The 22,301-nt window shown below is 38.4% G+C and overlaps 4 protein-coding genes across 4 annotated transcripts; all 4 read right to left on the bottom strand.

Moving 5' to 3' along the window:
* Positions 1-1,627: 1,627 nt before the first annotated feature.
* Positions 1,628-2,572, bottom strand: LOC137011585 (odorant receptor 131-2-like). The gene has a single exon (XM_067374535.1). The coding sequence runs from the start codon at positions 2,546-2,548 to the stop codon at positions 1,628-1,630; it is 921 nt and encodes a 306-aa protein (XP_067230636.1). The 5' UTR covers positions 2,549-2,572.
* A 5,133-nt stretch (positions 2,573-7,705) lies between these two features.
* LOC137011522 (odorant receptor 131-2-like) lies at positions 7,706-8,650 on the bottom strand. The gene has a single exon (XM_067374419.1). It carries the CDS (start codon positions 8,624-8,626, stop codon positions 7,706-7,708), a length of 921 nt encoding a protein of 306 aa, XP_067230520.1. The 5' UTR covers positions 8,627-8,650.
* Positions 8,651-12,169: 3,519 nt separating this feature from the next.
* LOC137011553 (odorant receptor 131-2-like) lies at positions 12,170-13,117 on the bottom strand. The gene has a single exon (XM_067374475.1). It carries the CDS (start codon positions 13,091-13,093, stop codon positions 12,170-12,172), a length of 924 nt encoding a protein of 307 aa, XP_067230576.1. The 5' UTR covers positions 13,094-13,117.
* Positions 13,118-20,565: 7,448 nt separating this feature from the next.
* Positions 20,566-21,513, bottom strand: LOC137011570 (odorant receptor 131-2-like). Its single transcript, XM_067374509.1, has one exon. It carries the CDS (start codon positions 21,487-21,489, stop codon positions 20,566-20,568), a length of 924 nt encoding a protein of 307 aa, XP_067230610.1. The 5' UTR covers positions 21,490-21,513.
* Between the last annotated feature and the right edge of the window lie 788 nt (positions 21,514-22,301).

The following is a 22,301-nucleotide window of genomic DNA, read 5'->3' as shown; positions in this document are numbered from 1 at the left end:
GCGATCCGTGATCACGTAATCCATCTTACTTTTGGAGCCAGTTTTTTTAAAGCAACATCGGATTGGATCAATCTGATCCGGATAGGAACTTTTCAGGATCACCAAATCTGGATTTCCAGTGCTCTACGGAGGCCCTAAAGGGACATGTTGATAGAAAGAATATGGGTTTTGAATTAAATATATTTTTGTTGGATATTTACAGCTGTTTAGGGACTGTTTTATGGCACTAAAATTTATTTTTACTTTAGAGTAGGTTACCGAAAGGCTAAATATGTAGACTAATGTCTACATTTAATTTACTACTTTAACAGTTAAACTAATCAAGATAAAAATGTGTATGTATATTACATGATAAAAACATGTTGTATTTTTTGACTAATTTTAAAGTTTTACTACATTTTCCTCCTGCAATCCACCTTGAAATCCTACCCCCTGTTGGGATCAGGATAATCCTGTTTTTTTGGATCAAAGTGATCCAAATCCTACAAAAAAGTTCTGAAAAACCCAAACTAAAGGTTTGATCCGGATCAAAACCAAGATTGGATTACGTGATACCAAAATCCTAGTGGATTACTTTTGAAAAACCGGGCCCAGGAGAACTGGGGTACGTTCAAGCTCAAACCGGTGTGCAACGTTTTGCTAAGGTTTCCGGGTTGAACAACATGTTTCCTGGAAACGGTGTGCAACGGTGTGCAACAGGTTTGAGATACGTTTTCTCTTGTTTTGTGGGTGTGTCAACATGCATATAAACCACGTGGTATTAAAGAGACATCCTGCACAATGGGTATGAATGTAACATAAAAGTACTATACATATTTATATACTTTGCTATTGTATTTTGGAATTACACTTTCATAAACTGTTCTATTCTCCTATGATTATATAATGGTAAATATTACAATATCATAGCACAACAACAGTGATCAGAAATAATGATAAGCCTAATACTCACAATAAAAATAATGTCATATAACGTTAGATCATTTAGTCTCGGGCGTAAGAAGTGGATTATCCTTCACCTGAAATGTTTGTCTTTTCACCCTGAAATGCGAGGCAAATGTTGGTTCACAATAATTAGAAGTTTCCACAAATCCCTTCTCTCCATTGGGATGTTCTCTTTTATTCTGGACGGCAAGAGCAATGACTGTAACATTGAGTGTATTTTGCAGTATTAAACACGTATTTATAACATCTTCATCAGGCTCTGAAAATTCTTCAAAAAGAACACAAAGAATGGCCTTCTCAGCTGCCATAGTTGCAACTCCTGCGTCATCAGAACGGGGTGTTCAATGCACCACTGCTTCCATTTAAAAAACGTTTTGCAACGTTTTGTCGGGGCTGAATGCAGCCCAGATTTCATACAATCACCAAAACACCAGCTGATTAAAAGACAATGAGCAAAGTCATTGGTTCTGAGCAAAGTCAATTCATCATTTGTTTGTATGCCACATGTTTGATATTTTTGATATCTTATTCACTTTCATACACTTTCACGTGTAAGTGTCTAAACATTTTTAGGCCACTGGAAAGATTATCAAATCTCAAATAAAACAAATGCCATAATTAAACAGAAATGCAAATAAATATAAATCTTGTTTTTAAATAAAATGTAGCTATATAAAAATCATCATTTTGATGGCACAATCTTTACAATAATAACTTTACATGTAAAGTATTCCTTCATTTGTTTCATAAACTTCTGGTCTCTGATCCCATAAATCAAAGGACTCAGTAATCTAGGCATAATATTTGTGAGCAGATAAACACAGAAAGTGATCTTAGTTCTGTGTTGAGGAAAAAAAGGAGTAATAATTATGTACATAAAGGGGGTGATATAGGAAAGCATACAAAGAAGTAACTGGACACCATGCAACAGTATAGTACTCTGTGCCTTATTAGCTGAACCCTTTGAAACTGCCTTTCTGGCAGTGAACAGGACTCTGCAATAAGTATAAATGAGAATTATCCAAACCAAAGACATATAGATGACTTGTGAAGCAGTGGTGTTGTCCTGGTGGGCTTTAGAAGGGAACACATATATTGGGTAGCAAGGTACAAATGATCTGAAGAAAGATATGGGCTGGGTTAAAAGTAAAATAATGATATCTACTAGAAAAGGTATAGCTCCTAAAACCCATAGCAAACATACAAAGATGTGGGTTCGTTGTGGAGTGCAAATCTGAGAGTGATGCAGTGGTTTACAGATCGCAATGAACCGCTCGATGGCCATACCAGCCAGATTCAACGGTGTGATATTAAAAGTGACTTTACCAAGAATCACCAATATGCAACACCATGAAACATTTACAAGTGGTGAAGTGTAGGACAACACATATAAAGTCACTGATACAAATATCATGAGCATGTCATTGATTACCAGGTGAATGTATAAAATGTATCTGGAGTCTCTTGAAAACATTGTATTAGAAAAAAAAGTCACTACTAACATTCCGTTGATGAAATTAATGATAAAACCAAGACAAACAATTACAATGTTTTTGGCAAGAGCTTCTTCATAACTATCCACAATCCAGACTGTTGAGTTCATTTCTGGGAGAGAAAACAGGACAGTGGTTAAAAAGGGCACATATTGTATCTAGTCCAAGCAGATGATAAAAATCACTATTGATAACTGAAGTTAACATTTGCCAGGAGCTTATATCATAAACAATATGTATTTCAAATGACACATAGCTAAATCTTCCTAGACTTACCGTGAGCTGAAGAACTGGTTCTGGACTGTGGGAAGTATGAAGCTCACATGAGTTTTAATCAGTAGAGTAATGTTATTTATGGTTTGTGGAAAGGGCAGAGATTATGAATATTAAGATTGTTACCCACTAGGGTCATCTAATATTGCATTCATGGCATCATTGCAGAATAAAAGAGTAAGCATTTGAAAACCTGTCTGACATGCAAATTTTTAGCACATTCCCCCCATATGCAGCAAAAATTGGTATAAAATAGTGGCCAAAAGTAATGTCCGGCCTATAGGAAAATTGACGTCTTCATATTTTTGTAACATATATATTATGTTTTGGCTATGTTTCATTGTGATTTGGTTTTGTTCCTGTTTTCCTGCGTGTCCTGTCATTTAGTCTAGGCTATGTCCGATACCGCCTCCTTTACCCTTAAATAGGGCAATATTTGAGGGGACAGCCATTTGTAGGGGTGTCTGAAACCATGGATGATATCGTTTGCACTCATTCAATCCCACAATGCACCGCAATAATGAGTGTACAACTGATGTAGGCCACACTTTGACAGTTGTATGCTAAATGAATTGCCGTATCTCAACAGAAGATGGCGCCCACAGCTGAATCATTCATCCATCCATTTTCCAAACCACTGGTCCAATGGCTACAGCATATCATACAGGTATAAATTCATCTTTAAGTGATTATTAAATTGCTTAATTAAGGTTTATACATAGTTTCAATGACAGAGTTCCATGACTTGCCAGTTTAAGTTTTAAATGATTATCAAACAGCAAGTACAAACTATGTAAAAGCGGCAGCCCTTCCGGCACACTCATTGTCCAATTTCACTCACCATGATGAGGGTATAGGGGGGCGATTTCGAACACAGCACTAATTTCCCAGTGTGTTAGATTAATGATTCCTTTCACCAGTTCTGTTAATTATCTTATTAGTTCTCCTTGTTAATTAAACCCTGTGTTTCCTGAATTCATTGTTTGATGTCATCTAAGTTATGTAGATGTGTTTCCCCGTGATTCTCCTATGTATTACTTGGACTTTTGGATTAAAGACTATTTTGATTGAATTCTTAATCTTTGTGCACTTGCTTATATACAGTATCTACTCATGACAGAACACTGAACCACAACAGAAGTAAGAAAGTTTTATGGTATTTTTTTTTTCTTTCCTTTTGTTTTCCTTTCCCCCATGGACTTCCACTCAACCCTAATTCTCCTGTTTTTCTGCTGGTTCTGCCCATCCCCATTTCACCTGCGCTCTTTGATCCCTCCCAGGCTCTCTCTCCCACATCCTCTACCAGAGCCAGCCAGTTTCTAGGCTCCATTTTGGTGTAAGGATCCCCTGTTTCTACCTTCAGCCACCGAGCCCTGGACTACACTTTGGCCCTCCGACCCGTCAGTTCCGCCTTGGCTTCATGATCCCTCATTTTCACCGTTGCCCGTCATCCCACTGGCTCCACTGGGCTCCCTTGACCCTTCGGCTGCGCCTTGGTCAGGCATCACCCTGTTTCCACCACAGGATTCCTGGCTTCTGACTGCACCTCTGCCCTCCATCCCTTCGGCTCCAACAGGCTCCGCCTTCCTTCCAGTTCCACCGTTGTCCTAAGTCGCTCTGGCTCCACCACGGTTTTCCGGGTCCCCGCCTCTGCCTCAGTCCTAAGAGCTGTCAGCTCCACCTTGGTTCTCCAGGCCTGTGGTGTCACCCTGGCTCTATGTCTCTTCGGCTCCTTCTGGGTCTCCACTTAGACCGGCTCCATTGCAGGAGATTGCATCCCTGGTCCCACCTCCCAGGCCACCATGGCTCCTCCCTTCTGTGACTCTGCCTTAGATCATTGTGCTGGCTGTGGCCTGGTTCCCTGCTGGCTACTCCTGCTCCTCCCACCCTCCACTCCCCCCCCACCCTCAGACCATATTGACGGTCTTTGTTAGTTTATACCTATGTCCAGCTTCATGTCCTCCACCAGAGCTTCCTCCCTTCCTCCTCAGACTCTTTAAGGCACAAGGACTCGCTTTCTGGGAGGGGGAGCTACTGTAACGTGTAGGTTCTGTTTGGACTATGTTTCATTGTGATTTGGTTTTGTTGCTGTTTGCCTGCATGTTCTGTTATTTGACATAGTTTCCCAGTGTTTAAGGTTAGGATTAGGATTCTGTTCACCTGTTCTGTTAATTATATTGTTGGTCCTCCTTAATTAAGCACTTTGTTTCCTGAATTCATTGTTTGGTGTTTAAGTTATGTGGACGCGTTTTCCCATGATTCTCCTATTTATTGGACTTTTTAATTAAAGACTATTTTGCTTGAACTCTTCATTCTCATGCACTTGCTTATACATCCACTCGTGATATCTTTATTAAATTATTTAAACTTGTTAAAGATTTTGCAAGCATATTGCGTATTTGTGCCTGGAGTCAATTGTTTTATTACTGAAAACCCAATGAAGCATGTTAAATTGTGCTGACATTTTTCAAGAGAAGCAAAAAAATAAAATATTTAACCAACAAAATAATGAACAATTTTTCCTAAATTGTTCATTTTAAAACTGTATAGTTTAGCTATTGTCAGGTGCCATGGTGGATAAACACTCACGAAGAAGAGGAATGCAGCAAGGAAAACTTTAACCATACAGGAAACAAGAGAAACACCATCAACACAAACATAAAATACAACCAACAGAGACTGAGGGAGAACACAGGGAATATATATAGAGGGCAAACGAGACTAATAAGACACACCTGGGACCAATGAACTCAAATCAGGGTAAGTAAGGAAACAAACTAGTGGCGGGAAAACAGAATAAAGAACACACCAGGGGCCTGTACCATGATGGTAGATGAACAAACTCAGGGTTATAGGATTAGTTTCGAGTTGACAAAACCAAACCACTCCAATTCGGCTTTGTTGGTACCATGATGCTGATCATCAACTTTCTCTGTCAACTCAGGCTTTGATCCTGAGTCTTTGAAGTGTGTGCACATGAATCTGTGACATCAGTGGTGAACAGCCAATCACATGCCTTGCAACAGAAATAAACTGTGATTCACTTCTCACGAGAGAGCCAGCGAGATTCAATTAACTGAAAATTAAGAATTTAAACGCATTTACACTAATGGAAAATACTTATCTTTGAAAGAGGACAAATAAAAGAAATGATCTTTCTCTATCAGTCCAAGTGAAGTTAGTTTATATGGTTAATAATATATAGCGATAGAGACTCAAACATACAAGCTCACATGTAGTCATATTTAAATAGTATATTTACACCTTATTTATATTAGCCTACATATGATCAATATTCATTGAAACTAAGTGCTTAATAACAACTGTTAAACTAAACTTGCATGTGTGTAATGGATTAATAAAAATATAGATCATATACAAATCATATATAAATTATATTATCATTAAAACCAGACAATTTCATCATTAAATATTTGTTTTTACTATATAATGACCTTTAATTTGGAGGAAGAGAAACTGGGGGAGTGACTTTATTGCGTTGGGTGTGTCAGTGTCACTTAGCTTACACCTGATTGGTCCAATTTCAGTTTGAGATCTCTAACCCTGAACATAACCTGCCCCGGAGCAGGTTAGCCGTGGAGCGTAAGTTACCATGGCGATGAACACCGCTAAAAGCCAAGTCACTTTCATGGTACCTAAAACCCAGGATTGGTGCAAACTAATCTGAAACTTACCTGGCTAGCCAGCTAATCCAGCTTCATGGTACAGGCCCCAGGCCTTTATTGAAAATAACATGTTCTTAATAATTTGCCTGGTAAACATGTGACAGAGAAAACATAAACACAGAACCCTGAAAGCTATGAAGGCATTTATTTTATAAAACAATAGATACTTTTCAAAATAAGGACAAAACATGTAGGCCTAGTTGTGATTTCTTAATGGATAATTTCCCAAGTTAAAGTGATTAACTACTGTGTGAACTCCAGGAGAACTGGGGCACGTTCAAGCTCAAACCAGTGTGCAACGTTTTGCTACGGTTTCCGGGTTGAACGACATGTTTCCTGGAAACGGTGTGCAACAGGTTTGAGATACGTTTTCTCTTGTTTTGTGGGTGCGTCAAAAATTTCAGCCCAATCAGCATCAACATGCATATAAACCATTTGGTATTAAAGAGACATCCTGCACAATGGGTATGAATGTAACATAAAAGTACTATACATATTTATATATTTTGCTATTGTATTTTGGAGTTACACTTTCATAAACTGTTCTATTCTCCTATGATTATATAATGGTAAATATTACAATATCATAGCACAACAACAGTGATCAGAAATAATGTTAAGCCTAATACTCACAATAAAAATAATGTCATATAACGTTAGATCATTTAGTCTCGGGCGTAAGAAGTGGATTATCCTTCACCTGAAATGTTTGTCTTTTCACCCTGAAATGCGAGGCAAATGTTGGTTCACAATAATTAGAAGTTTCCACAAATCCCTTCACTCCATTGGGATGTTCTCTTTTATTCTGGACGGCAAGAGCAATGACTGTAACATTGAGTGTATTTTGCAGTATTAAACACGTATTTATACCATCTTCATCAGGCTCCGAAAATTCTTCAAAAAGAACACAAAGAATGGCCTTCTCAGCTGCCATAGTTGCAACTCCTGCGTCATCAGAACAGGGTGTTCAATGCACCACTGCTTCCATTTAAAAAACGTTTTGCAACGTTTTGTCAGGGCTGAATGCAGCCCAGATTTCATACAATCACCAAAACACCAGCTGATTAAAAGACAATGAGCAAAGTCATTGGTTCTGAGCAAAGTCAATTCATCATTTGTTTGTATGCCACATGTTTGATATTTTTGATATCTTATTCACTTTCATACACTTTCACGTGTAAGTGTCTAAACATTTTTAGGCCACTGGAAAGATTATCAAATCTCAAATAAAACAAATGCCATAATTAAACAGAAATGCAAATAAATATAAATCTTGTTTTTAAATAAAATGTAACTATATAAAAATCATCATTTTGATGGCACAATCTTTACAATAATAACTTTACATGTAAAGTATTCCTTCATTTGTTTCATAAATGTCTGGTCTCTGATGCCATAAATCAAAGGACTCAGTAATCTAGGCAGAATATTTGTGAACAGATAAACACAGAAAGTGATCTTAGTTCTGTGTTGAGGAAAAAAAGGAGTAATAATTATGTACATTAAAGGGGTGATATAGGAAAGCATACAAAGAAGTAACTGGACACCATGCAACAGTATAGTACTCTGTGCCTTATTAGCTGAACCTTTTGAAACTGCCTTTCTAGCAGTGAACAGGACTCTGCAATAAGTATAAATGAGAATTATCCAAACCAACGACATATAGATGACTTGTGAAGCAGTGATGTTGTCCTGGTGGGCTTTAGAAGGGAACACATATATTGGGTAGCAAGGTACAAATGATCTGAAGAAAGATATGGGCTGGGTTAAAAGTAAAATAATGATATCTACTAGAAAAGGTATAGCTCCTAAAACCCATAGCAAACATACAAAGATGTGGGTTCGTTGTGGAGTGCAAATCTGAGAGTGATGCAGTGGTTTACAGATCGCAATGAACCGTTCTATGGCCATACCAGCCAGATTCAACGGTGTGATATTAAAAGTGACTTTACCAAGAATCACCAATATGCAACACCATGAAACATTAACAAGTGGTGAAGCATAGGACAACACATATAAAGTCACTGATACAAATATCATGAGCATGTCATTGATTACCAGGTGAATGTATAAAATGTATCTGGAGTCTCTTGAAAACATTGTATTAGAAAAAAAAGTCACTACTAACATTCCGTTGATGAAATTAATGATAAAACCAAGACAAACAATTACAATGTTTTTGGCAAGAGCTTCTTCATAACTATCCACAAGCCAGACTGTTGAGTTCATTTCTGGGAGAGAAAACAGGACAGTGGTTAAAAAGGGCACATATAATATCTAGTCCAAGCAGATAATAAAAATCACTATTGATAACTGAGGTTAACATTTGCCAGGAGCTTATATCATAAACAATATGTATTTCAAATCACACATAGCTAAATCTACCTAGACTTACCGTGAGCTGAAGAACTGGTTCTGGACTGTGGGAAGTATGAAGCTCACATGAGTTTTAATCAGTAGAGTAATGTTATTTATGGTTTGTGGAAAGGGCAGAGAACATGAATATTAAGCCTGTTACTCACTAGGGTCATCTAATTTTGCATTCATTGCATCATTGCAGAATAACAGAGTAAGCATTTGAAAACCTGTCTGGCATGCAAATTGTTTTAGCACATTCCCCCCATATGCAGCTAAAAATTGGTGTAGAATAGTGGCCAAAAGTAATGTCCGGCCTATAGGAAAATTGACGTCTTCATATTTTTGTAACGTGTATATTCTGTTTTGGCTATGTTTCATTGTGATTTGGTTTTATTCCTGTTTTCCTGCGTGCCCTGTCATTTAGTCTAGGCTGTGTCCGATATCGCCTCCTTTACCCTTAAATAGGGCAATATTTGAGGGGACAGCCATTTGTAGGGGTGTCTGAAACCATAGTGGATGATATCGATTGCACTCATTCAATCCCACAATGCACCGCAATAATGAGTGTACAACTGATGTAGGCTACACTCTGACAGTTGTATGCCAAATGAATTGCCGTAACTGAACAGAAGATGGCGCCCGCAGCTGAATCATTCATCCATGCATTTTCCAAACCGCTGGTCCAATGGCTACAGAGTAATATCATACAGGTATAAATTCATCTTTAAGTGATTATTAACTTGCTTAATTACGTTTTATACATAGTTTCAATGACAGAGTTCCATGACTTGCCAGTTTAAGTTTCAAATGATTATTAAACTGCAAGCACAAATTACGTAAAAGCGGCAGCCCTTCCGGCACACACATTGTCCAATTTCACTCACGGTGATGAGGGTATAGGGGGGCGAACACAGCACTAGTTTCCCAGTGTGTTAGAATAATGATTCCGTTCACCAGTTCTGTCAATTATCTTATTAGTTCTCCTTGTTATTTAAACCCTGTGTTTCCTGAATTCATTGTTTAATGTCGTATAAGTCATGTGGATGTGTTTCTCTGTGATTCTCCTATGTATTAGTTGGACTTTTGGATTAAAGACTATTTTGATTGAACTCTTCATCTTTGTGCACTTGTTTATAAACAATATCTACTCATGACAGAACACTGAACCACAACAGAAGTAAGTTTTACGGTACTTTTTTCTTTTCTTTTGTTTTCCTTTCCCCCATGGACTAACATGCTTTGCTATATATGCTATGCCACTTCCTGGAGTCTCACTCCAGGGATTTTTTCAGAATTGGCATGCCAAACTATCTTGACCGCTCACTCTGCTTGTTTTACATCTTGACTCCAGGACACGCCTCCCTCTTCATTACAATTTCACTGCATTTCTGGGTGCTGGTGAACAACAATTCAACATTCACCATCTTTCCGACAGAGGACACCAGCCACACTCCAAACCCAGTGCCCAGCGTGCCAGAACACGAGCCAGAACACCAAGCTGAGCTGCATCCTGCCCCGGAGCCTGAGCCCATGGACTTTTCTGATCAGGTGTGGAAGCCGGCAATGACACCCCCCACCCGAGGGAGTTTTGGTGGAATTCAAGGGCATGGAGGGAAGCCTCGCCCACACTCCTGCCACTGGTGATGAGTATTGCCTGGTCTCTGCTAATTATCAGGATGATTTCAAGGAGGATATACCCCTGAATCTCCCTTCCCCACTGATTCCACTCAGCCCTGATTCTCCTGTTTCTCCGCTGGTTCTGCCCAGCCCCATGTCGCTTGTGCTTCCTGTGATCCCTCCCAGGCTCCCTCTCCAACCTCCTCCACCATTGTAAGGATCCCCTGTTTTGGTCTTCAACCACCGAGCCCTGGACTACACCTTGGCCCTCCTACCTGTCAGTTCCGCCTTGGCTCCATGCTCCCTCATTTCCACTGTTGCCCCTCATCCCATTGACCTACTGCTCCACAAGGCTCCCTCGTCCCTTCGGCTCCACCTTAGTCAGGCATCACTCTGTTTCCACCACAGGATTCCTGGCTTCTGGCTGCACCTCTGCCCTCCATCCCTTTGGCTATAATAGGTTCTGCCTTCCCTCCAGTTCCACCATTGTCCTCAGTCGCTCTGGCTCCACCACAGTGTTCTGGGTCCCCACCTCTGCCTTGGTCCCAAGAGCCATCAGCTCCACCTTGGCTCTCCAGGCCTGTGGTGTCACCCTGGCTTTGTGTCTCCTCGGCTCCTTCTGGGTCTTGACCACAGCCGGCTCCATCACAGGAGATTGCATCCCTGGAACCACCTCCCAGGCCTCCATGGCTCCTCGCTTCTGTGACTCTGCCTTAGATCATCATGCTGGCTGTGGCCTGGTTCCCTGCCTGGCTACTCCTGCTCCTGACTCACCCTGGCTCCTCCCACCTTCCACTCCCCCATGGACTATATTGACTGTCACAGCTTATTCCCTCCCTACTCAGTCTTTTTAAGGCACAAGGACTCGCTTTGTGGGAGTGGGAGTTACTGTAACGTGTATGTTCTGTTTTGGCTATGTTTTATTGTGATTTGGTTTTGTTGCCTGCATGTTCTGTCATTTGACCTAGTTTCCCAGTGTGTTTGATTGGGGTTAGGGTTAGGATTCCGTTTACCTGTTCTGTTAAATGTCTTGTTAGTTCTCCTTATTTAAAATCTTTGTTTCCTGAATTCATTGTTCGGTGTCATCTAAGTTATGTGGATGTGTTTTCCTGTGATTCTCCTATGTATTCATTGGACTTTTTAATTAAAGACTATTTTGCTTGAACTCTTTGTCTTCATGCACTTGCTTATACATCCACTCGGGAGACGTTTATTCAAATATTATTAAAACTTTGCAAGCATATTGTGAAGTTTTGCTTGGAGTCAACTGTTTTATTAGTGATAACACAGTGAAACATGTCAGGCCAGGCTGTCATACAAAAAAATTATGAACACATGCAAAAACTACAGAGTAAATAAAAAATAATAATAATAAATAAATAAATAAAACGATAATTTTGTATTGAAAATTTAGCTATGAATACATTTTAATTGATAAAATAATAGATACTGTTCAAAATAAAGACAAAAGTTATGATTTCTTAATGGATATTTTCCCTAGTTAAAGTGATTAACCACTGTGTGAACTTCAGGAGAACTGATTTCATATATCCACGAGACTAAAAGACATTGAGCAAAGTCATTCGTTCTGAGCAAAGTCAATTCTTCATTTGTTTGTATGCCACATGTTTGATATTTTTAATATCCTATTCAGTCACTTTCATATATTTTCACGTTTAAGTGTCTAAACATTTTTTTTCCACTGTAAAGATTCTCAAATCTCAAATAAAACAAATGTCATAATTAAACAGAAATGCAAATAATTTTGTTTTTAAATAAAATGTAGCTTAATAAATTTCATAATTTTGATGGCACAATCTTTACATTAATAACTTTACATGTAAAGTATTCCTTCATTTGTTTCATAAACTTCTGGTCTCTGATCCCATAAATCAAAGGACTCAGTAATCTAGGCATAATAATTGTGAGCAGATAAATACAGAAACCGATATTAGCTCTGTGTTGAGGAAAAACGGGAGTAATAATTATGTACGTAAATGGGGCGATATAGGAAAGCATACAAAGAAGTAACTGGACACCATGCAACAGTATAGTACTCCGAGCCTTATTAGCTGAACCCTTTGAAACTGCCTTTCTGGCAGTGAACAGGACTCTGCAATAAGTATATATGAGAATTATCCACACCAAAGACATATAGATGACTTGTGAAGCAGTAGCATGTTCCTGGTGGGCTTTGGTTGGGAACACATATATTAGGTAGCAAGGTACAAATGATCTGAAGAAAGATATGGGCTGGGTTAAAAGTAAAATAATGATATCTGCCAGACAATGTATAGCTCCTAAAATCCATAGCAAACATATAAAGATGTAGGTCCTTTGTGGAGTGCAAATCTGAGAGTGATGCAGTGGTTTACAGATCGCAATGAACCGCTCTATGGCCATACCAGCCAGATTCAAAGGAGTGATCATAAAGGTGGTTGAACTAAGAACTACCAATATGCAACACCACGAAACATTAACAAGTGGTGAAGCATAGGACAACACATATAAAATCACTGTTACACATATCATGAGCATGTCATTGATTACCAGGTGAATGTATAAAATGTATCTGGAGTCTCTTGAAAGCATTGTATTAGAAAAAAAAGTCACTACTAACATTCCGTTGATTAAATTAATGATAAAACCAAGACAAACAATCACAATGTTTTTGGCAAGAGCTTCTTCATAACTATCCACAATCCTGACAGTTGAGTTCATTTCTGGGAGAGAAAACAGGACAATGATTAAAAAGGGCACATACTGTATCTAGTCCAAACAGATGATAAAAATCTCTATTGACAACTGAGGTTAACATTTGGTAGGAGCTTACATCATAAACAATATGTAATTAAAATTATATCTAACTAAATCTACTTACTTACTTTGAGCTGAAGAACTGGGGGAAGTATGAAGCTCACATGAGTTTTTATCAGTAGAGTAATGTTATTTATGGTTTGTAGAAAGGGAGGAGTCATGAATATTAAGCCTGTTACCCACAAGCATCATCTAATATTTGCAGTTATGACATCATTGCAGAATAGCAGAGTAAGCATTAGAAAATCTGTCTGACATAGTAAATGGAGAGACAAAGCTTCAAATCAATTGACCTTTCGCCAGGAGTTTGATTGACAAGCAATCTAACCAATCATAATGCCGAATATGCCATTTTGTCTGACAAAGCAGGCAGGAGTTAGATAACCTCGGTGGACTTGAACTTAAAAAATGGTGTGTATTTACGTCTTTCTGCATTTGAAACAACATTCCTTCTCATGTTCATTCATGTTTATTTGATGCTATAAATTAACTAGTAGGAAGAGATGATTGGTTCATGAGCCGCTTGAGCTGAGGCGGTACAGCAATCTGTCACGACACATTAAAGAGCAAAAAAAACTTTTTTTATTGTTCAAATTTCTTAACAAATTTCACAGCTTGAAAGCTGGGACTTTGTTTAATATCATAAATACCCTGCTATGTCTTGTCTGTTGATGTATTGTCAGTGTTCTCTTTGCTCCGCGATTTATTTTTCACTGCGTGTGGCATGACAGCGCCATGGCTTGTCAGACAAAGCAACAGTAACTAAGGGGGGGCAGGTTTTTGAAAGGGTCAATTGAACCAATTGCTTTGCAAAATGATTAACTAGGTGTGTCCCAATTTATGTACTTATGCACGATTCTCTGACGTTTTTAAGTATAAATAGTGCGAGTAGTGCATTCACACTGAAAATTCCCAAAAAAAAAAAGTACACTTTAAATACCCGGATGATGCACTAAATTAATGGAAAAAACTAAGTGTGGAATGTTGGACACTTCATGCACTCAATGGTTGCAGCTTTAATTACGTAGCAGAGGGGTAGGGGCTGTCAGACTCAGATGTTAAATGACAAAATAACTTTATACAATTCACTCACTACATGGATGAGTACATAGTGCATAAGTACATAGTGTATAAGTGTATATAAGTGTATTGTACAAGTGTATAGTGTGTCGTTTGGGACGCAACTACTGCTTCGAAGCGTCTGAAACACCACACTCTGGTGAAAATCATGCCAAACATGCAAAAAACTGTACAAATCCACTGCAAATGTTTAAAGTATAATCTATAAGATGGAATTAACTAATCATCTAATACCATCAAATACTAAGGGTGCTTTCATACTTTGTTCGATTGCCTGGACCGAACCCGAGTTCGATTGCTCCCTCCTCCCCCTGCCCCTACTGGACTGTGTTCACATTATATTATTTGGGTCCGACCATAGACTGTAAAAAAATATGAACGTAGCGTCCGTGACGTCACCCATAGAGTTCTGAACAGCAGTTTTGAAGCGAAAATGAGGCCGCGGCCATCTTAGCTGCGCGTCACCGCATGTCACTCTCGGATAAGTGAAAATGGGCAAAGAGGCGGGGAGGTGGTTTGAGCTGATGTGATTGGTTGCTGAAACCACGCCCGCCTAGCTCGACGTGACCACGTTAGCAAGCAAAGGAGCTATCTATCTAGATACTATCTAAATTATTAATAAAGATAAGTTTTAACATCAGAAAGTTCTAAAGGTTTACTGTCAATTTACGGTGTTTTTTTTAAGATATAGATGCTCCAACACCAGTGTTGGGTGTGCAAATAACAACATGGAAAATCAAATGGGACTTCATACCTTTATAATAGAGATCGCGAGATGAATCCAATCTGTGGCACTTGGGTAAAATATAAATGTCCATTGCAAAAAAAAAAAAAAAAAAAAAAAACATTTCACATTTCTTCTGAATGATCTGCTCTCTGTCATCGTTCTTCAAGAAAGGATGCAATCTGAGCAGCGATCATATCTAACAAATGAGCCTGTGTCCAAAGTATATTTTTTCCAAAATAGTGCAGCAGTTTTAGTTATAATATCCAAGCAGTGCTGTCAGAATTGTATATCCTCCTGGTATTGTCATTGTTGTAAATCTCACAACCAAAACTTTCAGCCAATGCCACGATCCAACAACGTGTGTTCTGTCTCTCTTCCGCATGCATGCACATCTACGACACACATCTCGAATATTATGCAGCAAGCCATATTTTATAATTGTATAAAATAATCGAGAAAAAAAGCACAAAAACGGCTGAGATGCCAAATTCAGCGGCAGCTGAGGTAACATGACAGCTCACAGACAGCAGCGCACTCTACCTGTCACTCAAGTGACCACGCCCTTAATTATGCAGAACTTTAAGGCTTAATATAATTTAAACGGATAAGTTATAAAAAAATTCACCCCCCTCAGAGTTGTCATGAAGGGCAAAAATAGCAGTATAGACCAAAACCACAATTTGAACCAACTTGTAAACATGTTTTTTTCTGCTATAAACTTGGCCAATTTAACATGGGACTCTATGAGATTCTGCTCTCTTTTGGAGCCTGTCCCTAGCGGCCAGTCGATGAATCGCAGTTTAAGTTACTTCCGTATTGGCTTCACGAGAGAAAGGGGGAGGTTGCCGCTTGGGTCCGACCAACCCGCGGTTCGTTTGCGTCATCAAATCAGCAGCTGTTTACTACGTTGCTTAGTAACGATATGGCGCAGGAGAAGGCGGCAAAATGCATAACGTTGCTCTCCTCACTTTTACATTTTTGTTTTGGTTTTGTTCATAACGGCTCTTGCGTCTATCTGCCGCGATTGTAGAATGCTAAAGGCGAGCAGAAATGAGAAAAGCTACCCTACAGCTCTCTGTTTGCAGCACGTCAGTCACGCTCGTCGGGAAAGTGTGTGAAACACACATACAAACACACATTTTTATCAAATAATATGGCATTAATAGCACTTTTTAAACGGACTCGGGTAGCCTATGGTTCGCGGGTGCGCACCCGAGTTCAGAAGACAGTGTTCACATCATCCAAACGTACCGAACTCTGACGTCAATCGAACCCTGACGTCAGTCGAACCCGGTTGCGCACCAAAAGTGCTAATGTGAGCACCCTTAGTGGCTGTATAACATGTATTCTTTTATCAATTTTCAAGGCTTGTTTTGTTTATTTTAGGGATGGGTCAGCTAAATAGAGACTATTAACTATTATTATTCCTTTAAATTATACAAATACCTCATTAAGACGTCTACAATTGTGTAAAACTCTTCAGAGATCAGCTAATAGACACTTTTAGACACTTAATTCTCAGGTAATAGACAGACACTTGTTCAATGTTCCGTTGCTGGGGGGCGATCTCAGTTAATTTGCATGATTCATGGGTTCACAGAGATCGCCCCCAGTGGTGAACCATTGAAATTTCGAAATGTTTCGAAACATTTATGACCTAACGAAACCACAAAATGAAATCACGTGACTTTGGCAGTTTGAAACACGCTCCGAACCACTGATTCAAAACAAAATATTCGTAAAAGTATTGAAGCTTCATGAAGCAGAGTTTCGAAAGTGCCCATCACTAGTCTATGAAAACATTTCTATGAAGGGTGTTCTGAGTGGTTGCAAAGCAGGAATGTACATCATTTGCTTATGCACACTGGTCCCCACATAAGTCTGGTCCCTGGTATAAACAACATCTTACTGACCACAGTCAATTTGTTTTTATGGGTGGCTATTAGGGCTGGGTACCGAACTCGATACTTTTTAGGTACCGATCGAACTGCCTCGATACTACCGAGTATCGAAAAGTGTCTTGTCATTCGGTACCAAATTTCGGTACCTCAGAATGGAGCCGATCGAGGAGAGGCGCGGAGAAATTTCGCTGTCTCATTGAGGAGCAAGTAACGTTGCGCTACATTGTTATTTATATCTAAATTTATAAAACTATACGCGCGAGAGAGACCCTATGTGCGAGAGGGCGATTGAATCAACGGTTTCGTTTTCAGTTTATCTCCGAATGGACGGGTGAGAAACGTCTGTTTATGTGAGCAGCCGGTTCACTACAGTTACTGTTAACAGAAAACAAAAGTGTCGCACTGCCTGAAGAAACAGCGGAACGCGCAATGTTTTTTAGACTAGTTATGGACAGGTACAACACACAGCAGCTTTACATCAGCGTTCGTTCCTCAAGTCTATGGAAACACGCGACCGGTTCGTGACAGGCTCGTTCACCTGCACGAGCACAGGCTCTGCCTCTGGCTCCAGAACGCGAACAATTCTGCTGAAAAAGAGGTATCAGCTCCTGATACTGTGGATAATTTGTGGGTCGGGCCAAGTAATAAAAAAATAACATTCAAATTAATTGCGGGTGGATGAGAGATGAATCATTAATGTGGTGATTTTAATGAAGACACAGAACTCTTATTTCACGGTAAGACGCAACGAACTGCGTCACTCTTACTTCCGCTTTGATCTTGTTAATAATAATACATTTTTTGAAGAACAATTGCTGAGTGATTTAAAAAGAGCCTCACATACTTAATTTTTTGCATTGAAAACTAAACTTTATTAAAACTATTTGCACTGATTTATTGTGTTGGGTAAATTTTGTTAATTTGTGCTTTTTTTATTCCCCGCAGTGGCTCAGGAGATGAGTCTTTGAGTCTGATAAAAAGTCAACAAAGTTAAAATATAAAACCAAAGATTTTTTTGAGGTTATGTAATCTTGTTTAAACAGATTTTATAAAACTGGTACCGAAAAAGGTATCGTTTAGGTATCGGTATCGAAGTCAAGGTATCGGTATCGTCTCGGTATCGAAAATTTTTGAACGATACCCAGCCCTAGTGGCTATAGGTCCAAGGTTGGTTCTGTGCATACTGGTGACCCACAGGGGTCAGTATTTGGTCCCTTACTTTTTACTAGTATGTATATTTACTCACTTAATTAACTACTAAGAACTCTTGACCTTAACTATAACTTTTATGCCGATAATACGCAGATTTATATCCATTCAAGGCCAGGTCAACATGAGGACTTTGTGCATCTTTCTAACTGTATCACTGAGATCAAGATTTGGATGTCTAATAATTTTCTGTCCTTAAATAGCTCTAAACTAGAAGTTATGCTCCTCGGCTCTCCTCATCAACTGCGAAATGTTGGATCTCTTAATTTGTCTGTTGATGGTGTTGCCTTGGAGTTTCAAAGCATCTTTAATGCACACTGTCATTTGAGCCTTTTGAGCAGAATATGGTTAAGACATCCTTTTTTCAACTCAGAAATATAGCACGTTTACGTCCTATGTTGTCCCTCTCAGTTGCTGAGAGGTTGATAAACTCTTTTGTCTTTTCACGTATTGACTATCTTCTAGCTAGAGTTTCTAAATCCTCCATTGACAAATTCCAATATTTACAAAATTCGGCCGCTAGAGTTCTGTCTGGGGTCAGGACTGGTGATCATATTACCCATGTTTTGGAGTCTTTGCACTGACTTTCTGTCAGGTACCATATTGAATTTAAAATCTGTATGTTAACATATAAGGCTTTGCATGATCTGGCTCCTCAGTACTTGACTGATCTATTAATGTCTTACACACCATGTCGTAATCTGCGTCCTCTCAAAGTGGTCTCTTAGCTGTTCCCAAGACATGGCTTCATGCTAGGGGTGATAGAGCATTTTCTTCTTATGCTCATAAGCTTTAAAATTCTCTCCCGGTTGACATCAGGGAAGCAAATTCATTATAGTGTCTTTTAAATCACTTCTCAAAACTTTCTATTTTAGGATTGCTTTTACTTATTTATTTTTACTTAATTTATTTTTTTTTTGTATATCTTTTGTTTTTAAAGTGTGTAGTTTCTCTTTTGTTATGTTTGCTTGTAAAGCACTTTGAGAAAGTGCTTTACAAGCTTTATTATTATTATTAACATTAAAAACTTGATTTTCACCACAGGGGGTCTTTTAGCAAAGTTTATAAAATGGTTAGTTCCTGTCCTTGATTCTGATTGGTAAATAGCTGTGTTTTATTCACGATAAAACACGTCTATGACTGCTTCACCCAACGGTTCTGTGTATCACTACACAACACGCTTAGCAACGTAAACTGTATGTTCTCAATTGTTGAAGCTTACTGTATTATGTAGAAAAGTGTTGTGAGAAAAAGATAGAGTGAGCAAGTTTATAACCTGCATTCAGATTTAGCATTTTCCTTCAGGTCAGTCCTATGTTCATAATAAAAAATGTTTAAATGTACAATAGATCTTCTTGTCCTTTTAACATTAAAAGGGGTTTTCCCGTGACTAACAACACTAGTCAAAGCATTTGTCAGTTGTGTCTTGTTCCGTGTTCAAAACAAGTACTGGCCAATACTGAGCCCGCGTTCAGTCATAAACACTGAAGCTCTGCAACGAAAATAGCGTTTTTATTCCACACCCACCCGCTCCCACTTAAAATGAACTCTGTTCACCTGCAATCCGCTTAGAATGATTTTCTTCCCAACCCGACCAATCCCGCTACATTTAGTTTAAATTTAGTATAAATACTGTTATGTATGTTCTGTTTTGGGTATGTTTCATAGTGATTAGGTTTTGTTACTGTTTGCCTGTGTTTTCTGTCATTTGACCTATAGTTTCCCAGTGTGTTTGATTAGGGCTAGGATTCCGTTCACCTGTTCTGTTAATTATCTCTTTAGTTCTCCTTATTTAAAATCTTTGTTTCCTGAATTCATTGTTCGTGTCGTCTAAGTTGAGTGGATGTGTTTTCCTGTGATTCTCATGTATTCATTGGACTTTTGAATTAAAACTATTTTGCTTGAACTCTTTGTCTTCATGCACTTGCTTATACATCCACTCGTGAGATATTTATTCAAATATTATTAAAACTTTTGTTAAAGAAAAAAAAATTGAACCAAAGAAATAATGAATTAATTTTGAATTAATAATGAATTAATTTTATTAAAAATTCATTTTAAAACTGTAGTTTAGCTATGAAGACATTTTAATTGATAAAATAATAAATACTGTTCAAAATAAAGACAAAAGATTTCTTAATGGATAATTTCCCTAGTTAAAGTGATTAACTACTGTGTGAACTTCAGGAGAACTGATTTCATACATCCACTAGACTAAAAGACATTGAGCAAAGTCGTTAGTTCTGAGCAAAGTCAATTCATTTTTGTTTGTATGCCACATGTTTGATATTTTTGATATCTTATTCAATCACTTTCATACACTTTAACGTTTAAGTGTATGAAACATTTTTAGGCCACTGTAAAGATTCTCAAATCTCAAATAAAACAAATGTCATAATTAAACAGAAATGCAAATAAATATACATTTTGTTTTTAAATAAAATGTAGCTAAATAAATATCATAATTTTGATGGCACAATCTTTACATTAATGACTTTACATGTAAAGTATTCCTTCATTTGTTTTATAAACTTCTGGTCTCTGATCCCATATATCAAAGGACTCAGTAATCTAGGCATAATAATTGTGAACAGATAAATACAGAAACCGATATTAGCTCTGTGTTGAGGAAAAACGGGAGTAATAATTATGTACATAAATGGGGCGATATAGGAAAGCATACAAAGAAGTAACTGGACACCATGCAACAGTATAGTACTCTGAGCCTTATTAGCTGAACCTTTTGAAACTGCCTTTCTGGCAGTGAACAGGACTCTGCAATAAGTATAAATGAGAATTATCCACACCAAAGACATATAGATGACTTGTGAAGCAGTGGTGTGTTCCTGGTGGGCTTTGGATGGGAACACATATATTATGTAGCAAGGTACAAATGATCGGAAGAAAGATATGGGCTGGGTTAAAAGTAAAATAATGATATCTGTCAGACAATGTATAGCTCCTAAAGTCCATAGCAAACATATAAAGATGTAGGTCCTTTGTGGAGTGCAAATCTGAGAGTGATGCAGTGGTTTACAAATCGCAATGAACCGTTCTATGGCCATACCAGCCAGATTCAAAGGAGTGATCATAAAGGTGGTTGAACTAAGAACCACCAATATGCAACACCACGAAACATTAACAAGTGGTGAAGCATAGGACAACACATATAAAATCACTGTTACACATATCATGAGCATGTCATTGATTACCAGGTGAATGTATAAAATGTATCTGGAGTCTCTTGAAAACATTGTATTAGAAAAAAAAGTCACTACTAACATTCCATTGATGAAATTAATAATAAAACCAAGACAAACAATCACAATGTTTTTGGCAAGAGCTTCTTCATAACTATCCACAATTCTGACAGTCGAGTTCATTTCTGGGAGAGAAAACAGGACAGTGGTTAAAAAGGGCACATATAATATCTAGTCCAAGCAGATGATAAAAATCACTATTGATAACTGAGGTTAACATTTGCCAGGAGCTTACATCATAAACAATATGTATTTCAAATTACACATAGCTAAATCTACCTAGACTTACCGTGAGCTGAAGAACTGGTTCTGGACTGTGGGAAGTATGAAGCTCACATGAGTTTTAATCAGTAGAGTAATGTTATTTATGGTTTGTGGAAAGGGCAGAGAACATGAATATTAAGCCTGTTACCCACTAGGGTCATCTAATATTTCATTCATGACATCATTGAAGAATAACAGTGTCACGGAAAAGAAGACTGGATACAAATGCAAGTTAATATCTCTTTAATAGAGCTTCACGCCAGGTAAGTAGACAACAAACACACAGCAGCAACACAGACAGCAGGAGAGGGGTAACACAGGGACTTCGATGGGCGATGAAGTGTCCGTGATGAATGATGGTCCTGAATGATGAGTCCGTGAGTATCCGTGAATGAAATCCAGAACGAGTAATCCAACGAGACAGACAGGTAACAGGGAACAGCGACGAGAATCCAATCCAAGAACAAGAAACACGAGAAACAACGGGACAACACCAGGACTACAACAAACGATCTGACAAACATGAGATGAAAGACAAGGCGTTATATAGGCAGGTGTAATGATCCACAGCTGCCACTGATCAGAAATCAGCGGCGACGCCCACACAGAACAATCAAGTGACACATCCCAAAACCTACACACAGACAACAGTATGAGACAGCGGATTAGTC

The sequence above is a fragment of the Chanodichthys erythropterus genome, chromosome 21, assembly GCF_024489055.1.
Source record: "Chanodichthys erythropterus isolate Z2021 chromosome 21, ASM2448905v1, whole genome shotgun sequence".
Classification (NCBI taxonomy): domain Eukaryota; kingdom Metazoa; phylum Chordata; class Actinopteri; order Cypriniformes; family Xenocyprididae; genus Chanodichthys; species Chanodichthys erythropterus.
This window is presented reverse-complemented; position numbering and strand designations above follow the sequence as displayed.